We start from the raw sequence: 26,315 nt of genomic DNA, 5'->3' as shown, positions 1-26,315 counted from the left end.
TGTCTATTTTGTACTCTTGAGGCATCCAGTTTTTGCAAGGATACTATTCAGTTCCTCATGGGACACACCAACCTGAGTGCATGTTGGAGACCTGTGTGCGATGATAAAACCTGCAGTGTTTTGAAACCATTGCTGTATGTCACTGATTTTTGCATACAATTTATTTTTTAAAGAAATTGGATTGTGTAGTGTATGAAAATGTGGTGCTGCATGATCTAATTTCTAAGCAAGTGTGTCCAGTAGGCATAATTGATACCATTTCCTTTTAATTATTCCTTCTATTGATTTATTCTGGTAATTGTGTCTTCTCAAGGATATTTGTAGATTTTTTTTCTTCCTTGAGGATACTGGGCAATCCCTATTGGGAATAATGTGTGACTGGAGTCGTGCACAGTTTCAGCAAGAAGTTTGGCAAGATCTTCCTGAAGAACATTAGTGAGCCAGTTTGGGTTTTTAAATAACCATCTGTTTTCCTTTTACAGTCATTGTTTCTGATCCAAAGTCACAAAAGACCTGGTTTTGTTCAATTCAATTTTCATGGTGAGATTTGAATTTGTAACCTCAGAATAATTAATCCAGCCACATAACTATTTGGCCACTGAGTTCTTCTGAGGAATACCACTAACATTTATAAATGCATTATCAAAGTTCTATTTCAGAAGTACTAAACATAGGATGTATCTTTGATTTTTAAAATTTCTGACATTTTTTCTGCTCTGTAACATTGAAAGTGCAATTTATAATCTGTGTAATGTTTGCAGTAATATTCTGCAAAAATTTTAATGAATATTTGTCTATTTTGGGAACGATAGCATATCTTTTAATGAAGAACAACTGAAAAGAAAAATGTAAAACTGCTCCACATTTGTTTAGTGAGTGAGACACAAATTTCTTTGTACTAAAATGGAATTGCAGCTCTCAAAAGAGCTAAAAAACAGCACTAGTTAGTAAAACATTAATGTAGCAATTTTGTGGTTAGTGTGCCATTTAGCTGAAACTGAGCAAATGGTGTCATCATCAGTATTAAATCAGTCTCTTTATAGAGTTCTGAATTCGCGATTTTTGTTTCACATTAGTATTTCAGTTTGGGTTTCAATAATTTTTTAAACTAGTTTAATATTTCAGTATAATATGAGATAGGAGCATTTCGTCTAAAAGTAAGGATAGAGAAGGCATGTCCAGAGTTTCCTCAATGGATTCTGATACTCTGTTTTGTGGGCCAGTGAGATAGAAAAGGGTGTACTTTTTATTCACAGGTACCTGGTTTACACAATGTCCAGAAGGTAAAATACTGGAAGGCTACAGCTTTGAGAAATCATCAGGTGCAGATCAAGAACCAGTAAACTAATTGCTGTTTATTATCGATCTCCAAGTTCCCCACCATTTCATACACCATTCCACTTCAGAAATGTTTTTGACTTATCATTATTGCTGGGTCTAAATTCTGGAACTCGCTACCCAAAAGCATTGTATGAGTGCGTTCACCTGAAGGACTGCAGTGGTTCAGAAGGTGACTGGCTTCTCAAGGACGTACAAGTTTGAGAAGTAAATGTTGGCCTTACTGATAATGCCCACATCTCATAAATCGATATTAAAAGCATCCTTAATTAATCTACCTCCACATTATACTACTCTGCCATATTTCAGAAAGAGTATATTCACTTTGTTGTCTTCCCCCAGCACCCTGGTATTAAACTACTTTACCCTGAAGTGGTCCTTTGTTTTCCTACTGCCCACTTACAGGTGTAGTTTAAAAAGTCAATGATTATTTTTGTTTTGTAGATGTACAATGAAAAAAAGAGTTGTGCCATTCCAACTGAATTGGATAACTTCTGAATTTCATAAGAAAGGTGCCCCAGAATAGCTGCCTTTGTTTAAAACAAAATCAAGGTAGACAAAGTATTACAAAGTACTGTAATCAAATGAATGGCACAGCTCATATACAGAGTGCAGTTGAACGTGGAAATTAGATCAGCAATGAATTTTGAGATATTTCTATATTTGTCAAATATCCCTCGACCCATCGCCAGTTTACATTTGGTTAAATATCTAAAACCCAAATGTCCAATACCTCAGGTTGAAAAATTATTAACCATCCATGTGTAAATTATTGCTTTAAATACTGTAGGTTTCAATTGCTGAATCATAGGCTATAGTGACATGAATTATGGTGTTCATCTCTTGCCTGCAAGTCTACAGATTGAAAATAAAATTATTAAAACCTGGACTTTATATATTATCAGAAGCAAAATATCTAAAGTGAAACATTGGTTATTAATTACTGGGTAGGTAGTTGTTCAATGTCATGGGTTCAGAGTTTTGAAATGTTGGTACCAGTAATCCAGAAAGAATGATCCCCACCATTTGCACTTTTAAGGAGAGTTAATGAAGCAGAAGTTTAAAATTGGTAGTGTGTTTAAAGAACTCCAGTTTATTAATTCTATGTTATAACTGAACATGAGGGATTGGGTCCTTGGAGATACAGAAGAAATGACTATGACTATATGGTTAAGTTGCATTTAGGATTTTTGCATGCCATTTTCTGTGCATTAGCAAACTCGTATTATCTGCTTTATTTAGCATCCATTTCTGTTGTTCATTACACATCAAGGAAAAGCTGAAGCTATTTTCCTTTCCTTTTTAGTCCTTTGATGATAGTCACCCAGAAAATCACCAGCCTTGCCTTTCAAATACATGATGGTAAGACCCTAATGATCTACGCTTGGTGTTGATTTGTGGAACTTTTAAAAAAATTTTGTGCAGGTAAATTATTGGTAAATTTTATGTTTTGTGCACATGGGAATATTCATTATAATGAATCTTTGCCATACAGCTGTTGGGATGTATTTGTTAATCATAGCAGCATCTGTTCAAACTTAAAGCCGTTAGTCATATTTTCAGTATGACTGAGGATGTGGAAGAGTCTTGTATAGTGTTGGATGACTCACTGGGAAAGCATGGCAAGACCTGGTCCCTTTCCTCACCAATTTTTTGGTGCAAGGCAGACCGTCAAAATCTAAATACTACAGGATGTCAGTGTGTGAATGTCAATTTACAGTAATTTAGTATCAGTATCTGAAGTTACTGGAACACTCCACGTCTGATGATTTTGACATTAGCTACATATTTTTAAGTTAATGTTTATTTATAACTTTTTTATAGCATAATTAATTAATAATAATTTTTGAATGTGTGTGAAGTTGAGACAATTAAAAACATTTTGAAACTTTTGACTACCAGTTAGCCAGGTGGAATAGCTTAACCAGCTGCCAAACATTCCTGGGGGCAGGACTTGCTATTTTCAGTGGTAGGCCCTGTTCATGGAGATGATTCAGAAGGAACCACCTCAAGGACTGGATGCAGATATAAGCAGCACAGGTGTAAACATTTCTTGTTGTTTTATATTGGAACTTACCATTCTGAATTTCTAAGCACTCAATACTCCGACTTTTGCCTTTCTGGCCCACTTTACCAGGTTCACCAGCTTCAGAAATATCAGTCAGGAATTCATGCTCCCCCCTCATAAAAATAAATAAGGAAAGTGAAGAATAAGGAATAAAGCATTCAATTAGTTGAAAATTTGCCGATAATATCCTAACTGTCCCAACAGGGTATCCAAATGATAAAACTTTCCTTAATTTTTTTCCCATTTTTGTTTTCTCTGGAAGTTATAACTCTCTGAGCCTGATGCCTTGTTTTAAATTTGTTTGCATTGGTCTTGTATCTTATTTTTATTGGTCTTACTTTCCTGTTTTTGAAGAATTATTCTGAATTAATGATCTTAGTTCTGTTTAATACTTAACTGCATCCTAGATGGCAACTGCTTCTTTCAATTGTTAAGCAGTCTGTAGACCAGTATCATGTTCTAAGTGATGCTTTCAATTACTTATGGAAGCACCCATCGCTTTCAAAGTATTTCTGCCTTTGCCATTTTGTCACTTGTTTTCATGGTAGAATTCTTCATCTGCTTATGTTCCTCAATTTCATTGGCTGCTAGTTAGATTTTATGGCATAAGTTGTTTAGCTGCTCCTGCATCCCTCCCCTCTCACTCTTTTTATTTTGGTGCCTTTCTCAAACTTAGCCATTTTCCTTTTACTTAATTGGTGTTATATTGGGCTTGATGTCTAGTTCTGCTGTAGGGCAGACCACGATATGGATTATAAACAGATTCAGCAAAGCAGGGACAGTTACGTTGGCCACGTCCATAAATACCTGAAGATTTGGAGGTCGCCTTGATGTGACTATTACACAGCACAAATGGTGGACTTAATTTTAATTTTGATAATGGTGATTCACTTTTCTAGGTGGAAGTGTGGTTTATGATAGAGGTAATGAAAAGGTTTGCCTAGAAATCTGTCTGTCCCTGGTTTTACAAAGCAAGGGTCTGGTCATGTTGCTGCAGTGTTTTATTCATTTCTGTGCTGTCCCACCCATCCCCTGTAGTAATTTTGTACGGAAGGAAACCTATGACCATGTCAACCAGGCAGTGGTCTGCACAGAATGTCTTTAAGAATCTGTGGGAAAAGAAGACCATGGATTTTGCCGGATGGTCCCTGAGCAGACTGTCAAAGCATTTAGTGGAATGCTTCATCATCAGAACTTTAAAGCAAGCACCATGGCTTCCGGTCAGAAAAGTCCAGGATGCCTTAGCAATGGATCATCCATTTCCTTACGAACTGTGTATGTGCCAAGAAGGTTTTGGAAAGGAATTCAGTGATTGTTGTCAAGGTTTATCCCATACGGCTCATGTTCTCAGGGGCAAACACCAATTGCTGCTGGAAGGTCAGCTCCTTGAAAGGCATCCTCTGGTCCACTCGAAACTTGCTAGACTTCCAATACAAGGAACTGCCTATGGCTGAAGATTGCAGACTTTGCACATTCCAAGGTCCAGGCCTATGTGCTGAGGGAAATGCTGAAGCCTGGTTCAGCTACTGCGAGACCTCTATGGGGAAACAGCAACAGTGAAGAGCCCTTCTGCACTGGGCAGCACTGAGTGTCTGACCATGGAAATAAAGCAAAAGCATCTGGCCTGTTGGATGTTATTCCTATTAATACTCCAATGTACTTCTAATTCATTTTTTTTAAGATGTTACACAGTAGAGTAATAAATTTTCTAGTGAAACTGGTCAGTTTAAAGAAAGCTTGAGGGGCTTGGGGGGAGAGTTGCAGGAAAGCCCCAGGGAGTGTGGGAAATGGAACCAGACGAGCTTCAAGGGATTGCAGGAAACAGAACCAGGTGAGTTTCAGGGGGCCACCGACCATCGCAGCTGGACCCTGGTATGTGAAAAGGATCATAAGAATCAGCATTGGTATATTTTGGGAAAATACAAACTTGGTTTTCCATTATGTTGTTGAAGCAGAATATTTAAATTCCACTTTTATAAGAATTGCTTTTACAGTAAAAATCAAAGTAATAATTTAAGGAGAATTTTTATTTAATCATGCTTCAGACCTCCCGTATGCATGTGTGTGCAGCAGCAGAGCTGGCAGACTTTGACACCAAGTTATGATTGGATGACATTTTACAGCTATTTCAAATGTTAAATCACTAAATTATTGCACCTTGTACAAAGTCTTAATGAATTACCACCCTTTTTCTGAAATGTATATTTTGTTTGTCTGAGAAATGTTGTGAAACTTGTATTACCTGAAATAACAATGACAATCATAAAAAAAAACTGCAGTTGATGCAAATAGAGTCGTAGTCAGAGGGTCATACGGCACTGTAACAGGCCCTTCACCCCAACTGTCGACTAAGATGCCATATCCTTCTAAACCTTTCCTATCCATGTACCTGTCCAACTGTCTTTTAAAAGTTGTTATTGTACCTGCCTCAACCACTTTCTCTGGCAGCTCATTCCATATACATACCACCCTCCGTGTATAAAAAAAAGTTGGACTTCAGAAAAATGAAATAAAAAACAAAATGCTGGAAACACTCAACAGGCCAGGTAACATTGTGGAGTGAGGAACAAAGTTAACATTTTAGGTTGAAGACCATGTCACAACTTTTTTTTCCTGCCAATTCTGAGGAAGAGTCTTTCACCTTGAATCTCTGTCCACAAATTCTGCCTGATGTGCAGAATGTTCTTACTATTTTCTGTTTTTATTATTAACTGAAATATCAGCTGCCTTCACTTCATATCAAGCATTAAAGCAAAGTAAGAGCAGGGCTAGAATTTGAAATTTAGCATATTTGTATCAAATCAGAACCTAAGGTGGAAAATCAAGTGGAAATTGGTAAATTAGATTGGTTTATTATTGGCACATGTACCAAGGTACAGTGAAAAACTTGTCTTGCATACCATCCATACAGATCAATTCATTACAACACTGCATTGAGGTAGTACAAGGTAAAGCAATAACAGAGTGCAGAAAAAACAGCCTTTCTTTGTTCTATGGTGGTTCTGCATTACAAGCAACACCTACGTTATGGCCGTTCGGGTAATGGAAATTTGCCCTTACTGAATTCACAAATCACCACCCGAAGATTTGAGATATGGAATAAAATTCGCTCTTACAGAATTTATGTGGGGAAATAAAGATATAAACAAAACTTCCATCAACTCACTTTTTTTGCTGCATGCGCAGATGACAGCTTTACGTTACAAAAAATGGCAATATGGACTGTTTGCGAGGAACACCCCCCACCCCCCCCCCCCCCGAATAACATGGGGGCCGCCTGTATTTCATCTTTTCTTATTACTGCAACAAAGCCTGAAGGTGGAAAGGATGTTCCCATTTTTGAGGGGGCCCTAAATTAGGAACCATAAATGTAAGCTTGTCACAATCATTCTAACAAAGAATTCAGAAGAAACCTTGTCACCTAAGAAGTGCTTGCCTTCTGGAAGAAAGAATGCCATTGCTGAGGTGAATGGCATTGATTTGTTTAAGAAGAATCTTGATATTTGCATGAGGGTGAAAGGAACAAAAGAATAAGCTGGTAAAGTTTGATGAAAGAAATTGGGAGGTGCCCATATAAACACTGAGCTGAACCAGTTAGTCTGCATGCTAGTTCCTGTGTGTAAACACAACACAATTTGTATTTTCATTAAGCATCCAAATGATAACTTGAATTGCAGGGACCACCAAGATTCTGAAAGATGACACATTGAAGTAAATCTGGAAATGATGAACAGATGTCAGTTTTCAGTTTCATAAATATGCTTGTGGGTGGAGTAATTTAGATGCTGCACAGTACTGATGGCCTCGTATAGATTGAGTTGAAGTGTTGTACTGTGTGGAATTTCTTTCAGCACACTGGTGGCATGAGAAAAAGCAGACTGACAAGTGGAACCCAGTAAGTGCAAGAAGGGAACATGAGAGTGAATGCTGATTAGTGGTATATTATCAATAAAAGAAAGAATGGTTGGAGACTGGGGATAAGAAAGCATTGTCTACAGAGGATTTTCTCTTCTATTGTTCTCAGCTATTGTTTACTGTTGGAACTTGTCCAAGTTAAGCTTCAGAGATCCGTAGAGTAATACAGCATGGAAACGGCCCTTCAGCCCAACTCGTCCATGCTAACCATGGTGCCCAGCAACCTAGTCCCATTTGCCCATGTTTGGCCCATGTCCCTCTAAACCCCTCCTATCCATGTACTTATCCAGACGTCTTTTAAATGTTGTTATTGGACCAACTTCAACCACTTTCCTTGGCAGTTCATTCCATATAAGCACCACCCTCTATGTAAAGAAGTTGCCCCTTGGGTTCCTATTAAATCTTTCACCTCTCATCTTAAACCTATGCCCTCCAGTTTTTTGTTCCCCTTTCCTGGGGAAAAAACTATGTGGGTCACCCTATCTATGCCTCTCATCCCCTCATGATTTTATACACCTCTAAGGTCACACCTCAATCTCCCATGTTCCAAGGAATAAAGTCCTAGTCTACCCAACCTCTCCTTGTAACTCAGGCCCTCAAATCCTGGCAGTATCCTCATAAATATTCTCTGCACTCTTTCCAGTTTAATGATGTCTTTCCTATAACAGGGCAACCAAAATTGTACACAATACTCCAAGTGCGGTCTCAGCAATGTCTTGTACAACTGCAACATAAAGTCCCAACTCCGATACTCAATGGAATTGGTTTACTATTGTCACTTGTACCGAAGTACAGAGAAAAACTTGTCTTGTATACTGTTCATACTGATCAATTCATTACACAGTGCATTGAGGTAATACATGGTAAAACAATACAAAATGCAGAATAAAGTGTCATAGCTACAGAGAAAGTAGAGTGCAGGTAGACTATAAAATGCAAGGTCATAACGAGGTAGATTGTGAGGTCATGACTTAATCTTATCGCACTAAGGAACTGTTCAATAGTCTTATAACAGCGAGATAGAAGCTGTCCTTGAGCCTGGTGGTATGTGTTTTCAGGCTTTTGTATCTTCTGCCCGATGGGAGAGGGGAGAAGAGAGATTGTCCAGGGTGGGTGGGGTCTTTGTTTATGCTGACTGCTTTGCGTGATGTGCTGAGCTGTATCCAAAACTCTCAGCAGTTCCTTGCAGCCCTGGGCAGAGCAGTTGCCATATCAAGCTGTGATGCATCCAGATAGGATGATTTCTATGGTGCATAGATAAAAATTGTTGTGTCAAAGGGGACATGCCAAGTTTCTTTAGCCTCTTAAAGGAAATAGAGGCGTGGTGAGCTTTTTTGGCCATAGCATCTACGTGGTTGGACCAGGACAGGTTTTGGTAATGTTCACTCCTAGGAACTTGAAGCTCACAATTCTCTTGACCTCAGCACCATTGATGTACACAGGAGCCTACACACCACCCACCTTCTTGAAGTCAATGACCAGCTCTTTTGTTTTGCCGACATTGAGGGAAAGGTTGTTATCATGACACCATGCTACTAAGCTCTCTATCTCCTTCCTGTACTCCAACTCATTGTTATTTGAGATACAGCTCACTACGGTGGTATCATCTGCAAACTTGTAGATGGAGTTAGAGCAGGATCTGGCCACGCAGTCATGGGTTTATAGGGAGTAGAGTAGGGGGCTGAGGACGCAGCCTTGTGGGGCACCAGTGTTGAGAATAATTGTGCTTGAGGTATTGCTGCCTATCCTTACTGATTGCAGTCTGTTGTTCAGGAAGTCAAGGATTCAATTGCAAAGGGAGATGTTGAGTCCCAGGTCTCGGAGTCTGCTTGGAACTACGGTAATGAAGACAGAGCTGTAGTCAATAAACAATAGTCTAACATAGGTATTTTACTGTCCAGATGCTTCAGAGATGAGCATAGGGCCAGGGAGGTGGTGTCCACCGTAGACCCGTTTCAGTGGTAGACGAATGGCAGTGGGTTGAGGTTTTCTGGGAGGCTGGAGCTGATGCGTGCCATGACCAGCCTCTCAAAGCACTTCATGATGGTGGATGTCAGAGCCACTGGGCGGTAGTCATTAAGGCGCGTTACCTTGTTTTTCTTAGGTACTGGGATGATAGTGGTCTCCTTAAAGCAGGTGGGAGTCTCAAATTGAAGCAAGGAGAGGTTAAAAATGTCTGCAAATACTCCCGCCAGCTGATCTGCACAGGATCTAAGGACACAGTCGGGGATACTATCCGGGCCAGATGCTTTCCGTGGGTTCACTTTCCGGAAGACTGATCTTACATCCGCAGTGATGACTGTGGGTTCAGGTACATTGGAGTCTGTTGGGGTGGGTGGTGAAATGCCAATCCCCTTCTGTTCAAAATATACATAGAATGTGCTAAGATCATTGGGGAGGGATGCGCTGTTGTCGACGAAGCTGCTCGACTTCGTTCTGTAGCACATTATAGCATGTAAGCCCTGCCACAACTGACGGCTGGCCTGGGACTTTTGATTTTGGACTGATATTGTCTCTTGGCATCTCTGATAGCTTTATGGAGGTCGTATCTCAATTTCTGGTATAGGTCAGGGTCAGCTAACTTGAAAGCCACAGTCCTCGACTTCAGTAGGGAGTGGATCTCTCGGTTCGTCCATGGTTTCCGGTTTGGGAACACCATTATTGTCCTCTTTGGTACACAGTTCTCAACACACTTGCTGATAAAGTCCATGATGGTGGTGACATACTCATCGAGGCTGGCAGCTGAGTCTTTGAACATGGACCAGTCTACCGACTCAAAGCAGTCACATAGAAGCTCAACTATTTCCTGAGACCAGCACTGTACGACTTTCTGTACTGGATCCTCATGTTTCAGCTTCTGCGTGTATGCAGGGAGAAGGAGCACAGCCTGGTGGTCTGACTTACCAAAGTGAAGGTGGGGGGGTGGCTAGGTAGGCATCTTTGATAGTTGTATAGAATGGTCAAGGGTGTTTGGGCCCCTGGTGGGACATGAGACATGCTGGTAGTAGTTTGGTAACACACTTTTCAAATTGGCCTGGTATCCTGTTTCAAGGCTTTTGACCACAGAATATAGTTTATTGAGTGCAGGCTTCACGTCCGTCTGGGGTGGGATATAGACTGCCGTCAGGATAGCTAAAATGAACTCCGGTGGCAGGTGGTATGGACAACACTTCACCGTTAGATATTCCAAGCTGGGTGAGCAGGAACTCGCCAAGACCATCACAACGGAGCACCACAAGTGATTGATTAAGAAGCAGACCCCTCCACCTCTAACTTTGCCCAAGGATGCCGTACAGTCTATCTGGTGAATTAAGAAGCCCTCAGGTTGTATGGCGCAGTCAGGTGAAGCAGGTGTAAGCCACATTTCCGTGAGACGTAGCACACAGCAGACTGATGGAGGCCAGCATGCCAAATGCCTTCTTCACTACCCTGTCTACCTGTGACAGCACTTTCAACAAACTATGTACTTGTACTCCTAGATACCTCTGTTCCATAACACTCCCCAGGGCGCTACCATTCACTGTACAAATCCTACCTTGATTTGACTTCCCAAAATGCAACACTTCACACTAATTTGAATTGATCTGAGTGTGGAGATTTATTGAGAATCTTGTATTGGCCAAGAGAACAACTGCAAGGATTATGTTGCGTGGGTATGAGAGACTTTTGTAGCTTTTGAGTGACTTACATTTCTGAATCTTGCAAGCTCTCCTTTGCCATTAATAGGCACAGAACAAACATTGTTGGAGTTTTCCACTAATTTCTTCCTTCTAATTTTCAATAGGGATGGGTCGTAAAGATGAAGAACTAACAACCGAAGAGCGCAGTCTTGCTGTCAGGTAGGATAAGAAGGCCTGCATTGGACACAAGGTTGCTTCCAACTTAATTCATCATAACTATTATCATTTTTCTAGTTAGCTGTTTGCCTTGGATAGTTAAATCAGTCAAACTCGTGCAGGTTTTGGATTTTCCTTACACTTAAAAAAAATACAATCAAAAGTTTGGGGAGAGCTGATATAAACATTTTAAAATGTCATTTGCAGAGGAGTTGATGCAGACAATTATACCAGTGTTATTCTCACAACATGGCGATCCACTGTTGGCTTAGTGGAAACTAGTTGGTTTCATTTTCTTCTGATATTCCAGCTCCCTACTACTTCTACTGGGATGAATATGAGAGAATCCATTGCCTTAGGTGTCCTGACGTTTAGTGGCCTTCTTAAAGAGTGGCATTAGTAGAATGTTCTGTGTGCCATGTGCTTGCATTGCCTTTCCAATTGGGAATTGGTATGAGATCAGGGATGTGATGGGGAAAGAAAATTAAATAAATAAATGTCATTGCCTGTTTTCTCTCTTTCTCCATTTTTCCATGTATTTCAGCTGTGAAAATGCATTAACTGCCGCAATTGTGTCTCTATCCAGTGGAACAATGGTCTTTGCCCCCATGCTGTTTGCTTAGTCTTTTGCCCCTTTCCCGTCTTGACACATAACTGGTGGATAACATCGCTGTTGCATGCTGTTACCCCAGATGCTGTATGACATTTCTGCTAGCTCTGAGAGTCTTTACAGTGCTTCATGTCCATTGCTTCTTAGCTGGCCATTTGAGACTGAATGAGATATAAAATAAGGGCTGAATTTGTAAATGTTTATTTTATTTCCCCTTTTAGATATGGCTGCCATATGTATCACATTGGGATAACATTCCTCTTTTTTGTATTTACAGTGCAAGACCTACTTTACTAGAATATTGCAGCTATCACTTGAATTTTCTTGGTATTTTGGCTGGGCCAACCTGCAATTACAGGGACTATATTGCTTTTATTGAAGGAAACCATATAAACATGAAACTAATAGAAGAACATAGGAAGCAAAGGGGCTATACCAAGTTCCCTGATCCCTCGCCATTGGTAAATATGCAATGATGTTGATTCTGTTAGTGTGTTTTCTTGAGATTTGTGCTTTGTTACAGGCATACTCTGTACATTGGTTAACCCTCTGTGTTACCCAGTTCATCCACAGCTACTTAATTGGAAAGTAGGTGTAGATGAACTGGGTGATACAGAGGGTTAAACAATGGACTTTAAATTGTGGGACCTGTGCTTGGATCCAACTTCCCTTGATAAATATGTTTGGGGAGTCTGAATCCAGGTCTTAGTGTACATGGGATTACATTTTAATGCTGCCTTATGCTGTGAAATGTAATTTGACAATAATCCATATTGTTTCTTAGGTTTATAACTGGCTGTTATGAGAAATAGAAAAAAAATCCTACTACTTGTGTGGTAGGGGATGCTCATTTGAAGGCCAGCTTACTGCTCAATGTTCGCAGAAGGTGCCTGAAATTAAAAAATTACTCTATTCTCCAACTCTAACATCTGTGGTGAGCACTTGGATACTGATGCATACATAATACATATGTCGTACAGTCTATTCAGCCATAGAGTCATACAGCACGGAAACAGGCCCTTCAGTGTTCTGAATCCGCACCGACCATCAAGCACTCATTTACACTAATCCCATTTTATTCACCCCCCCCTCCCCACATTTCCTTAAACTTCCCTCAAATTCTACCACTCACCTTCACACTAGGGTCAATTATCCTGCCAACCCACACATCTTTATGATATGGGAGGTGATCGCAGCACCTGGGGGAAACCCACATGGAGAGAACATGCAAACACCGCACAGACAGTGCCAGAGATGAGGGTTGAACTCAGGTAGCTGAAGCTGTGAGACAGCAGCTCTAATAACTGTGCCACTGTGCTACCTTGTATACTAGTATATTGTCAAAGGGAGGCCAGCAACAATTGTGCTTTATTTATATAAAATTTGACTGATATTCCTTCAAGTAATGACTTCTAAAATTCGATTGGTCGTGATAATTTTTTTTCCCTACAAATCACTCTTTGGTACCCGAGTAGTATGTTCTATAATATTTCATCTTGGCCTTTGTCTGCCAAATCCTTCTAGGGACTTGTTCCTCCTGATCTCTAACCTCTATCTGCCCAATTTATGCTTTCTTCACTCCACCAGTTCTAACCTTTTATATGTTCTCAAATGCTGGCCATGCCTTCAGCCAACTAGCCATGAAATCTGAAATTCCCTTCCTAAAATGCCCCTGAAATTTTTAAATCTCTTTTTCACCTATAAAGTACTTCTTATAACCAACCTCTTTGTCTAAGTTTTTAATTACCTGCCCCAATATGTGACACTGTGTCAAATATAGTTTGATAATGCTGCTATCAAATGCCTTATGAATATGGAAGAGGAATGAGCCACTTAGATTCAGTAGAAAATTGCCCATACAAAGCAGGATAAATCCATTAGGCCAATTACTAAAGCTTCAGCCTACCGTTATCAGTGAAATGGTAACAGCTGTTGTCAGCAGTGAACTTAACTCATAAAGTGAGACTTCATTTGGCCCAGGCCTCATTGCAACTTTGATTCAAACATAAAAAGGTGAATTCCAGAGACATGCTCAGAGAGATTCCCCTGATATCAGGGAAACATTGTTACTGTGTTACGTCAAAGAGCCTTTGTAAGGTCAAAATCATTGAGAGTCATAGGAATAACCTTATAACCTTCCACTGCATTAAGAATGATTATAGTATTTATTGGAGGTCATCACAATTCCAGAATACCATTGCAGAAGTTCCTCGGGGCTGTATTCAATGCCGCAACATCTTTAGCTCCTTCATCCATGGCCTTCTCACTCCAATAAATGGGTTGCTTTGTTTTGGATTATGTCAAGTTTCTAGAGATGGGAGAATTTCTTTGCAGTTCCTGCCTTTGTCCTGGCTGTACACCTTACAAGTTTGGCTGCTGCTGTCAAAGAAACCTTGGTGCATCTGGTAGGTATCAACAGTACATACTGCAGGCACAATGCACTGGCAGTAGAGGGACTATTGACTCTCTAGAAAATTGACATCATCTAAAACACCACAGCTTAGTTAATTGTCATCCATTCCATCATCTTGAACACCACCTCTCTACACTTCACCCACTGTAGCTGCAAATGTGTACCATGTAGAAAATACACAGTTGCAACTTACCTAGGCTTTTTTAACAGCACTTGGCACATCTGTATCCTTTACCAGCTAAACGAGAGCAAGAAGTGCCCACTAACTACATCATCAGAAATTCATTTCTCAAGATGCATGCTGCATTGACTTGTAAATATATCTGCTGTCTTCCCTTATCATAGGAACATAAATAGAAGCACGAGTAGGCCATAGAGTCCCTCAAACGTGGTCTGTCATTCAATAAGATCATGAGTGATTTGATTCTTGGTGTCAGCTCCACTTTCCTGCCTGATCCCAATAACCTTGGACTTGCCTATCGTCCAAAAAACCCATCTGCCTTAGCCTTGAATATACTGAGTACCTCAACTCTCTGGGGTGAGGAATTCCCAAAGTTCTGAGAGCCAAACCTCCTCCATTCTCAGACCTCAGTGTGATCCTTTGTTGAAAGACTGCATTCCTTGTTTCTACACTCTCCCACTATATGAAGCGTGCACTCAGCATCTAAACTCAGAATCTTATGTCTTAATAAGATCACCTCTCCTTTTTCTAAACACCAGAGACTGTAAATACAACTTATTCAAGTTTTCCTCATCCTTTTATCTCAGAAGTCAACTTAATGGCTCTTCTGCACAGCCTCCAAGTCAAATATTTTTTGAATGAGAATACCTATGGGCCAAGTCAAAGAATTCCCTCTCTATTAGGACTATGCAAATACAGTACAAGCACTGCTGTAGGTCAAGAAGGTGACTTTCCACCATCTTCATAAAGACATGCCTGGTTGTGATGTCTACACACTGTGAGTGTGGGGGAAGGAAAGCAAATATCCATCATTCCGATACAGTTACCATATTATATTCCCTCTATTGCTGATCGACTTATTGTCCACTTGACCACATTGATAGACACAAGGCAACAAATTCATCATTTTCCCTTTCAATACATCCAAATAAAAATGAAAACATTTTAATTATCACTTCTTTGTATACCCTGAATATTCTTCATGCTGCTGTGCTGGCCCTATGCTGTGAGCTCCCAGCATCACATAACAGTGGAGGCTGCAGATCACCATAAAGTCCAGCCTGAAACAGATCTGGGCCTGGACATCTCAAGTGGCAGCAGTCTGGGACAACTGACAGGCAACGACAAGGGTGTTGGGATGGCAATTGTGAGATCATTAATCATGTCATTCGCAGACAACGCAAACAAGTCATGATTCATGGAGGCACTGTTGTTTCTCTGGGTAATCCACAGTAATGGATGACACCTTGGCGGAGTGCTGAGACACCCTTAAAGCCCCTTTGAGCAATGTCGTCCAGAGCTTCATACCAAAAGTCATGGTTGGCACAGAGACTGTGGGCCAGAGGGCCTGTTCCTGTGCTGTTCTGTAATCTGTTCTAAGTCAGCTCCATGATTCCATCTGTACTGCAGTGGAAGCTGATGTCAGCCATCAGAAGCGACAGGATGGCTGGGTTTGCATGTGTTGAAAATCAAGCCAGAAAGAGTAAAGAATGGCCTCCAAGTTGGGTGTAAAGCTGTGTACAAAGTTGGGGTTGGACTGCCCTCATGCTGCTTAATGTTTTGCATCGCTCTCCAGTCAGGTCAGTGAATCTGGAGCAGTATTTATGAGTGACCTCATTTTCTGCAGAAAGGAGCTAATCTTTACCTCGCAACCTGGCTGCAGACTGCTTGCGCCCGATGACAAATCTGGTGCAGATCCTGCACCTTAGCTACACTATAGAATACGCAGTGCATCAATAGCTGAGTTGGAAGCTGCTAATGTTAGCTCAGATGATGGGTTGCTACCTTCTGTCTTCTTGCACTGTTCTGATGCCAAGCCATGTGTAGGTGTTTATGGCAATCTGAAATAAGAAAGCCACAAGGATTAGGTCATGGTGAGGGGAGTGTCCAAGTAAGAGCTGCATGCTAATACTATCTGTAGTTTCTACATAAGTAATTGTGGGTTGAAGGGAAAGGGAAATGTTGGCAGAAGGATTATGTTTAATCATCCCAAAAAAAACTGAACATATCTTCCATGGTCACTACACCACCACTGGACATTGGGGGAGCTACACTGATAATTACCAGTATTTCTCTTGCAGGCTGGCTACTCATTGATTATGGGCTTGTCTCTTGCTAATCTGCTGGTGAATCGTGCATCACAACCCCAGTGTGCACATTCCAGTTTATACCCCATTGTTATTGCTAGTTAATGTTTCATTTTTGGTTTCTGCACGTATCCATAAAGTAACGAGCAAGGTTCCCTTGACAAAATTGCTTCACTTTAATATTAATTTATTGCATTATTATTTGCTTTTGGCATGTCCATATCTAGAAATGTTATTTCTGATGATCCAATGCTATCTAAACATGATATATTTTGTGGCATTTGTTCTTGTTTTTCTAGAGAGCTGTAGCAAACAAAATGATTCTCACCTTTTTCTGTCTGGTTTGGTTTACGGGAATTACAAAGAACTTTCCTATCTCCCATAACGTGGATGACAAGTTTATAAGTGAAACCTCATTTTTCTGGAGACTCTGTTACCTCTTCATCTCAGTACATGCGTCTAGACCCAAGTATTACTTTGCCTGGACTTTAGGTAGAGTATTTTGGTGTGCCCGTTTAAGTGTACATTAGTACCATGTTTACATTTTTATGATGATTTAAAGTTTCCTCGATCTTCATTTGAACTTCTTGAAGCAATAGGAAGGGCAGGAGTTGTCAAGTGTTAGAAGTAAATGATTTTAGAAGCAATACGGCAATTGATATCAGAAATTTGACCTTTTTTGATTTTGTTTATTGAAGAGACATTGGTTGAAAATTATAAAGGATTCAGTTTGTAGGATTTGCATAAATGCTTTATTTTTGTGGTGAACTGTTTGAAATCAGCCTGGGTGGAGAAGTGGAATTTGAGTAATAAAGGGAAAATATTTGCTCCATTTAATTTCCCTTCCACCCCGTTCCTATTCCCAAGATGGTTCCTTGCTTTCCCATGTATTAGATTGCCTAATATGGGAATTGTTTTCCGGTTTTATTTCCCACCCCCCCTTCCCCCTTGGACTGCCTCCAATGCTATTATATCCTTCTTTAGGTATGAGGAACAAAATATCCCAATTCTTAAACTCAAAAGATCACAAGACTTTTCAGTGGTTTTCTCAAACTATCTCATGTTTAAACTTGGAAAAAATTAGGAGTGGTACTGTTGATCCTTCGCTTAAATTTGAAGATATTTGGAGTCCATTTATTCAATATTTTCACATGATTTAGGTCCCCTTTCAATAACTTTCCAATTTGGAGGAACGGACGACGGCATAATATGCTCTGTTTCTACTGAGAAATTTTAGCCCAGTTTTTTTTTTCTTTTTTTTTGTTTGTTTTTTTTTAAAAAAGTTTTTTTTTGTTTAGTTTATATTGTTTATAATATTTTTATTGATTTAGGTTTTTTTTAAAATTTATATAATAAATCTTTTTCTTTCCTTTCTTTTATATTATATTCATTTACTAAGAGATCGTTGGATCGACAGATTTTTAAAATATTTTATTGTTCTTTAGGATTATATATGCTATGATTGTTATCCTGATCTCTTTGTATTGCATGTATAAATATTGATGCTATATATTAATCTGTATTAATTTGAAAACTAATAAAAAGATTGAAAAAGAAAGAAAGAAAAGATCACAAGACAAGAGAGCAGAAGTAGGCCATTCGGCCCATCGAGTCTGCTCCAAAGAAAAGGGGAGAAAGAAAAAAAAGAAAGGGAAAAAGAGATGAGAAATGGTGGGGGGGGGGGGGGTGGAGTCTGCTCCATGAGCAGAAAAAAAACTATTCTCACCCCAATTTCCGGCCTTATCCCCATATCCCTTGATACCTTGACTAATTAGATATCTATCTATCTCCTCCTTAAATGCCTCCAATGATCTGGCCTCCACTGCTGTACGTGGCAAGGACTTCCATAAACTCACTACCCTCTGGCTAAAGAAATTTCTCCTCATCTCTGTTTTAAACCTGTAACCTCTAATTCTAAGATTGTGCCCTCTGGTCCTGGACTCATCCACCAAGGGAAACAGCTTGGCCACATCTACTCAGTCCAGTTCTTTCAACATTTCAAATGTTTCTATGAGGTCCCCTCTCATTCTTCTGTACTCCAGTGAGTACAGTCCAAGAGCCGATAAATACTCATCATATGTAAGCCCTTTCATTCCGGGAATCATCCTCGTAAATCTCCTCTGAACCCTCTCCAACATCAGTACATCCTTCCTAAGATATGGGGCCCAAAACTGTACACAGTATTCCAAATGAGGCCTCACCAGTGCCCCGTAGAGCTTCATCAACACTTCCTTATTTTTATACACTATACCTCTCAAAATGAATGCCAGCATTGCTTTCCTTGCCACCGATCTGACCTGGTGGTTAACCTTTAGGGTATCCTGCACAAATACCCCCAAGTCCCTTTGTACTTCTGTACTTTAAATTTTCTCCCCTTCTAGACAATAATCTGCCCGTTTATTTCTGTTTCCAAAGTGTACAACGGCACATTTCTCAACATTGAACCTCATCTGCCATTTCCTTGCCCATTCTCCTAAACTATCTAGGTCTCTCTGCAACCTTCCTGTCTCCTCAATACTCCCTACTCCTCCACCTATCTTGGTGTCATCTGCAAACTTAGCCACAAAACCATTTACTCCATCATCCATATCGTTAATTTACAGAGTAAAAAGAAGTGGCCCCAACACCAACCCCTGCGGAACACCACTAGTAACCGGTAGCCAACCAGAACAAGATCCTTTTATTCCCACCCTTTGCTTTCTGCCAACCAGCCAATGCTCCACCCATTCTGTTATCCTACCTGTAATTCTATGAACTCTCATCCCTTCATAATAAAGACCAATGTGCCATTTGCTGCCTTAACTACTTGTTAGAGCTGCCTGCTAACTTTGTGTTTCATGCACTAGAACACTTAGATCCCTCTAAACTTTACTCATTTGCAGTCTCTCTCCATGTAGGTAATAAACTGCCTTTTGATTCCTCTTGTTAAAGTGCGTGACCTCGCACTTCCCCAATTTAAACTCCATTTGCTAAGTTTTCGCCCAGTAACTCAATCTCCCTATATCCTGTGCAGAATCACAATGTCCTCATCACAACATGCCCTTCCACAAATATTTGTATCTTTGGAAACCTCAGCATTTTGTCCCATCCTCCAGGTTATTGCTATAAATAGTAAACAATTGAGGGTGAAAATCCCTGGGGTAGTCCACTAGTTACACCCACTAGCCTGAAAAGGACCCATTTATTCCAATTCTTTGTTTTCTGTGTAACAGCCAGTTTTCAATCCATGCTAACACACTTACTCCAGTATCTTGGGTTTTTGATATATGCATCTTGTCAAATGCCTCTTGGAAATCAAACTATACGACATTACAGGTTCCCTTCCATCAACCCTCCCTATCATATCCTCAAAGTATTTGAGCAAATTTATCAAACGTGATTTACCTTTCATAAAACCATGTTGACTAGGTTTGATTATATTCAGCCTTCCTAACTGATCAGTAAATTCCTCATTGATTATGAACTCTTACATATTGCCAACAATGGATGTTAAACTAACTGACTTTTTGTTCCCTGCCTTCCATCTCCTTCCCTTTTTGAACAAGGAAGTCAAATTGGCTGTTTTCCATCTTCTGGTGTCACCAACAACTTAGCCAGTTTTGAAAATTTTCAACCAATGGGCCCACTATATCTGCAGCCACATCCTTTAAAATCATCACGTGCAGGCCATTGGGCCCAGGTGATTTGTCTGTCTTTAGCCCCATGAGTTTCTCTAATACTTTATCTGTTGTGATTGGGATTTTTACTAGTTGCTCCCTTTAGTACAAAATTAGCCCATCTGTTACCTTGGGGATATTTGCAGTGTCTGTCACAGTGAAAACTGATGCAAAAATTGATTTAAATTATCTATTATTTCTTTAATAATTCCATTAATTTACCAGCCTCATTCTGTAGAGATCAAATACCTATTTTAGTTGCCTACTTCCTACTTGTATATCCATAGAAACTCTGACTAAGTCCAGTGTTGCTCTTTTCATTTGTTTCAAGTTTTAAGATGCTGTTCAAATGAAAAACAGAATGATGCATGTTTTCAGAGCACAAGATTAAGGATTGTCAGGATCCTCCTGAAAGTATGCTTCCTTTTTGAAAAAAATAGAGAGCCATTTGGCAGTGGTTGAAAGACACTGGAAAATGTTGAAACACAAATTGAGCAATACATTTATTATTCAAAAATCAGTCTCTACTCCTCTCTACCCCTTTGTCTCTCTGTCTCCCATCCCCTCTCTCTACCACCCCACCTCTCTCTACCACCCCCTCTCTCTACCCTCTCTCTCCCGCCCCCTCCCTCTCCTCTTTCTTGTTGAGTCAGTTCTCCCCTGCAACCTTCAATCCCTCTTCATACACTTCCTTCCCTCTTGGGCCATCATAACTTTGCTTCTTCTGATTTGTACATACACATGATGCAGAAAAATTGCTCTTCCCCATTACTTCAAGCTGCCTTGACCCAACACGCAATATAAGTGGACGCTAGGTGAATTAGAAATCAAAACTGCAACCTTTAACGTGTGAAAGTTTATTGGATGTTTTAGCTAACCACTCTGATCAATAGCATATGCAATGAACAGTAAAACTATGATAATCTGATATCTGACCATTTGGAAATCCTAATGGTTTGGCATCTGAGTCACCAGGCAATGTTTCCTGCACTTCCTTCCACTTCACCAGTACCCCGGCTCGCACACTTTCTTCCGCTTGCCACGGCCCTTTTTTTCCATGCACTCTTCAAACTGACCAGAGTTTCATTTCTCGCATTCCTTTTAAACTTACTAGGTTCATTGGAAAATTCATTAAAATACAATGTAATATCTTTAAAGAAATCATGTGTTCAAAATATGTTCATGTGTTAATACAAACAACATCCATTAGTCCAGAAAATCTGCTAGTCTGGTAGCATCGAAGTCCCAAGCATGCCAGATTATTAGAATTTTACTGTATAAACATTTTGTAACCCAATGGAAAGAGTTACCTAAAAGCAATCTCAAAAAATGCCATTGTTCTGAAATTCATGTCATGTGTAAAAGTCCATCTTGGGCAACTCATCTACTTTTCCATGTGGGGATAATTCTTATTAGTGCTCAATGTGACTTGTGTATCTCCAGGAATCAAGTTTTGTGTGGGGATGGTCTGGAGGAGCCAGAATCAGAAGTTTGTGGAGGGAGTTGTTAACTGTCCATATTCATTTAAAGTGGAATCTTTCTTTCTGAATAACAATACGTTTCCATTACTAAAATGACGTAAGGACTGTGGTTTAACTGTCGCAGTGACTGGATGTTCTTTCACAACTTAAGTTATGCAATAACTATATGGTTTTCTGCTTCCCTTTAGCTGATGCAGTCAATAATGCAGGTGGCTTTGGGTTCAATGGCCTTGATAAAAATGGCAATTTGCGATGGGACCTAATCTCAAACCTAAACATCTGGAATATTGAGGTGAGATTCTTGAATGTGAATTAGATTATGAAAACCAATGCCTGGAAATTGATTTGAGTAATGTCCAACTTTTTTTTTGAGGTGTTACACATGCACACTTTGATTTTACCCAGAGCAGATTGCGCTCATGATCATTTGGAAGTATCAACCTGAACTGGAGCTCAGAATTTCATGGTGACCATTGTGAAAGATTCTCAGTAGAAGAGCACATTGCACTAGTTTGTGCTTTTTCTATGTAGAGGGATGGCCTACTAACATCAGGAAACTCCACCGAGCAGCTTCAGAACTGATTGCATGCTGCTCAGAAACCTTCTAAAATGCACTTAAACAAATGTGGTTTGGTTTCTCCAGCATTTATCTGCCAACAAGTTCAGTCCATGGATGTTCCAGTGGTAACACCACTGGCAGCTCTCCATTACAGGTGGTGTTGTTATGGCAATGACTCACTGCTAAGGGAGGATCAGAGACCTCCCTACAGAAGGCAATAATATGCCCAGCAGCAAAGAGGCTATGCCCAGAGAATCTTGAGAGAAGCAGCATCCTGCCTAGGCCACTCTGATAAACAGTGTATTTGTCGGCTCCGGCTTTCCAAGGCTGTCAGCACTGAGGTACATGACATTCTGCAGAAAGACCTTCAATTCCAATCTTCTGCCCAGACTGTTCTGCTCATTCTAGTCAAAGTCATGTTAATTCTCAACTTCCTCTCCACTGAATTTTCCCAAGCAGTCACAGCAGATCTCTGCCATTTCTTCCAATTTGGTGTTCTCTGCTGCATTAAAGACTCATGTTCATGAAGTAATGATTTCATGTACTTTAATATTACGGAGGATTAAGTGTCATCTCGGGCATTGCTAACTTTCATGAGTACGACAGCCATATTGGATGCCCGTAAAGATCCCATTATGAACCCAGACTTTTAAAATAGTTTTCACTTCCACTGTATGCAACCCGTTGTGAATCACTTCTTATAAATGCCTTGTTTCCTGCAACTATGCACAACTCAAAAAGGAGAAAAAAACTGCAGATGCTATAAATTTGGGGGAGTCAAAACAGAAAATACTAGAAATGCTCACTAGGTCAGCTAACATCTGTGGAGAGTGAGTTAATGTTTTGGCTTAATGACCTTGTATTTCCAGCTTGTAAGAGCACATGTGGCACCTTCATTCTGAGTCCACGTTGTTGGATTAATTCATTGGCGAGCACTGCCCAGAGAGTTGGATCCCAAGGAACAAGAAATCCCCTCTGATTCTGTGGCTGCTCACATCAGTACACTGTCCGACCACAGTACGTCAAGAATCACACAAGTACTTAATTAATTATTGAGATGCAAAAAGGGCATGGGGTCCATGCCAATTCCCAGCAGCAATTTCATCAGACCCATAACCCTTTTCCTGTGTGTAGCTGCTTTGTGGTTGCCTTGGGGAATATGCCTTAAGGAGTGATGCCCTTCCTAAATGCTACATTGCAAAATGTTCGGAGATGAGTGAAGTTGAGTGAGGTCATGTTGAAAATCCTGCAAGTCCTGTTTCAATGCTTGTTTCTGGGCATTAACTACCCTATTGCTGTTTCACTCTGGATTTTAATAATTCTGCAGTATTTTGCAGGGGACCTGATTTAATGTTAGTGGTAAACGTAGCAATATTTTATCACAGGCACATGGGTACAATCAATTGGTAGGCATAGATTTTGCACACACTGTTGTCATGTGTGAAGTTTTAACTAGATTAAAAATATTTATAGTTGTATTCCATTTAGTCTCCAATATGCCCCATTGTCTTGAACTGGCACATCTGAGCATGGTAATAGAAGGATTCATTTGCGTTTGTTTCTATCATGGTTTAAATTTGATAAATACTGCTTTTTGTGCTGTATTCACTTCTTTGGTTGTATCAAACATTGTTTCAAGAAACTGTGAAAAGATAAAGATGAAGTAATCTAGAATGGCAGCAATGACTCCTATTGATCCTTGTAATATTATTACATAAGTGATGTTTCTCTTCAACATTTGTTTCCAAAGTTGACTTGATTGCTTTCACTTGCGTAAAAATCGATGAATCATGAGTTTCATGGTTTATTACAAAAATGTTATCACTTGATATCATTTCATTCATCACTGTCATATCATTTAAAAAAAAGTTATCCAGAATACTACTCAAGGTATAGTTGAATGACAGACGAGGACAGTTGACTTGTATCAGAGTGAATAGGTGCTTTGCTACTTCTCCGACATCTATTTAAATAGTTGGAAAATCAAATACAACAAGCCTCACTTCCTTAAAGCAAATAATTTAAAAAAAATAAACATACTCCACGTGCAGATTGTCTGAAGCAAAAGTAGTAAGAGTTTTCAAGGCTTTGAGATGTTATGGCCTAGAAATTCTTCCATGTAGCACAACATTTATGTAAAGGAAAATTGCCAACTTGCTGCAAGTTAACAAAGTCTATGGTTTTCTGTGCATTTGACATGCTCATGCACAGAGGAGCTTAGACATATGCAGTGTATGCCTGGATACCACCTATGTGATTTGGTCCATTCCCGTGTGATGTGCAGACTTTCCAATATTTGTGAGGCCTGCTTCAGCATTACTTAACTGGAACCTCCCTGAGGTGGTCTGAGTGTTTTGGAGTCCGGCACTGGGAAACCACAACAGATAGGTCCTCTAAATAAAATGTTTACTCCTCCAGCTGGCTTTCTCTCTTGCCTCCCAGATCTCCACACCCACTTGCCAATTGGTATCATGGCTGCCTATTGATTTCACTGCCCAAACCATACATGTGGGCAATGTGCATACAACAAATGCTGCACAGTGACCCAGAATGTGACAGAGCAAGTCACCATGTGCAGAAATGAGTTTGCTGCCTGAGTGAGTCACAGGAGCCCTGCAGTATTCAGCAGAGTGGGTGTCAAGGCTTGTGGGGATCTGCTGTATACTTGACAAACCTCACTGTTATGAGAGCTCAACCCATGCCACAAATGATATTGCATACAGCTGTGGAACAGGAAGGAGCAAGGAAGGAAGCAGTCTGCATCTGCTTTCTAGCTGGGCTGTTTTTGAGCAACTGGTGTGACTGAGATACAATAAACACAATCCCATTTCACAATCACCAACACTTATGTCATGCCTACCCTCTATCAGCTATCCCAGCATTCTCTTGGCCACATTCTTAAAAAATGAAAGACAACATAAAATAAACATTCCATATAAATTTCTAAATCAAAGTGTGTTAAGTTGATTAGAAACATTAATTGTTAATCTTTCTTTGTTCCTTTAGTGCATTTCTTCCATGTTCCTTTCTCAGTCCTAGTGTTGTGATGCAATGTTTGCTTCGAGCCTGATTCATGCATAGTAGAATATTTCTAACTTTTGGTGGGTGGGACTGCAGATTTCCAAAGGAATGCTAGCAATGCACTACACCTAGTTGGCTGAGCTAATCGTTGGGTATGGGCAGAGTGTCTATGGCTGGATCAATAAGACTTCCCTGCTGACAGACGACCGCACATTTGAGGTTGCTCCTTTGCAATCTTAGAGATCTGTTGGAAGTCAGTTTGTTGGTCTTCTGTGATATCCATCAAAGTCCTTTCATTACTCATTTCCAGAGTCACAATGAAGCCTAGGCTTGTATTGTAGCAAGCTGAGCTGCCACTGCAACATCCTGATGTCAGGTGATGATTGCTTGTACTGCAACGAGATGCTGTGTTCTGGTTAGGTGTGCATGTGTGCTAATGGAGTTGCCCACCATTTCCATGCTGGAAAAGATGGACTGACTCAAAGCTATGGATAGTGACGAACTTCTCCATGCCCCTTGACATCAGACATGGACATTAACGAACCAGCCAATGCACCAAGCATTTTTTTTTGCATATCCATCAACCACCATCCTTAGGCATCAAAATGCACCAGACCTCATGCCCCCAAGGGGGTTAGCAAGTCCATTGATCTCTTACGACCTGTAGGTCATTCACTTCTGATGACTCAATATGTGCCCATCCCATCACCTTACTTAGCACCTAATGTGCACATTATCAGTGTCTATGGCTCAAGTGTTAAATGGCAAGATGATATGAATTTATCTTCACTGTCTTCTTTCTCTTCTACCACAAATTGGCCAGGTTACTATTAATAGATGCCTGAAAGGACAAAAGCAAAATTGTCAGGTTTTTGTGGAATAGGGCAAAGTGAAAGGAGCTCAAATTGTTTCATCTGGAACTGGCAAATCAGAAGAGATTGTGAAAGAGAATTGGGATGTGAAAAGGACGCTAAAGTATGTTTTCTCTGGTTCCAGCCTCAGCATTGACAGTAGGTTTAGTCATGGCCAGCATGGTATGCTCCATTGAGGTATGGTGATATTAGTACCCGTGCCCTACCTGTTATCTGCTGCTGGCTGTGATTGTGCACTACCTTTCCATGGGAAGACCGTAACTGTTAGCATAGTACCT

At 40.2% G+C, this 26,315-nt stretch overlaps 1 protein-coding gene across 2 annotated transcripts in view; it reads left to right on the top strand.

The window, feature by feature from the left end:
- mboat1 (membrane bound O-acyltransferase domain containing 1) overlaps positions 1-26,315 on the top strand; it is an 88,125-nt gene that overhangs the window by 33,952 nt on the left and 27,858 nt on the right. For both annotated transcript variants that reach the window (XR_007956373.1, XM_052016318.1), the window contains exons 5-9: positions 2,645-2,700; positions 11,106-11,160; positions 12,045-12,228; positions 16,748-16,940; positions 21,774-21,877. Coding sequence is in view for 1 of the 2 variants with exons in the window: in XM_052016318.1 (XP_051872278.1) it covers positions 2,645-2,700; positions 11,106-11,160; positions 12,045-12,228; positions 16,748-16,940; positions 21,774-21,877 (592 nt within the window). In the remaining variant the exon portion in view is untranslated. The remainder of the gene's footprint in view (positions 1-2,644; positions 2,701-11,105; positions 11,161-12,044; positions 12,229-16,747; positions 16,941-21,773; positions 21,878-26,315) is intronic.

This window comes from Pristis pectinata, chromosome 5 (genome assembly GCF_009764475.1).
Source record: "Pristis pectinata isolate sPriPec2 chromosome 5, sPriPec2.1.pri, whole genome shotgun sequence".
Classification (NCBI taxonomy): Eukaryota; Metazoa; Chordata; class Chondrichthyes; order Rhinopristiformes; family Pristidae; genus Pristis; species Pristis pectinata.
The sequence above is the reverse complement of the archived record's forward strand: the minus strand, read 5'-3'. Positions and strand labels throughout refer to the sequence as shown.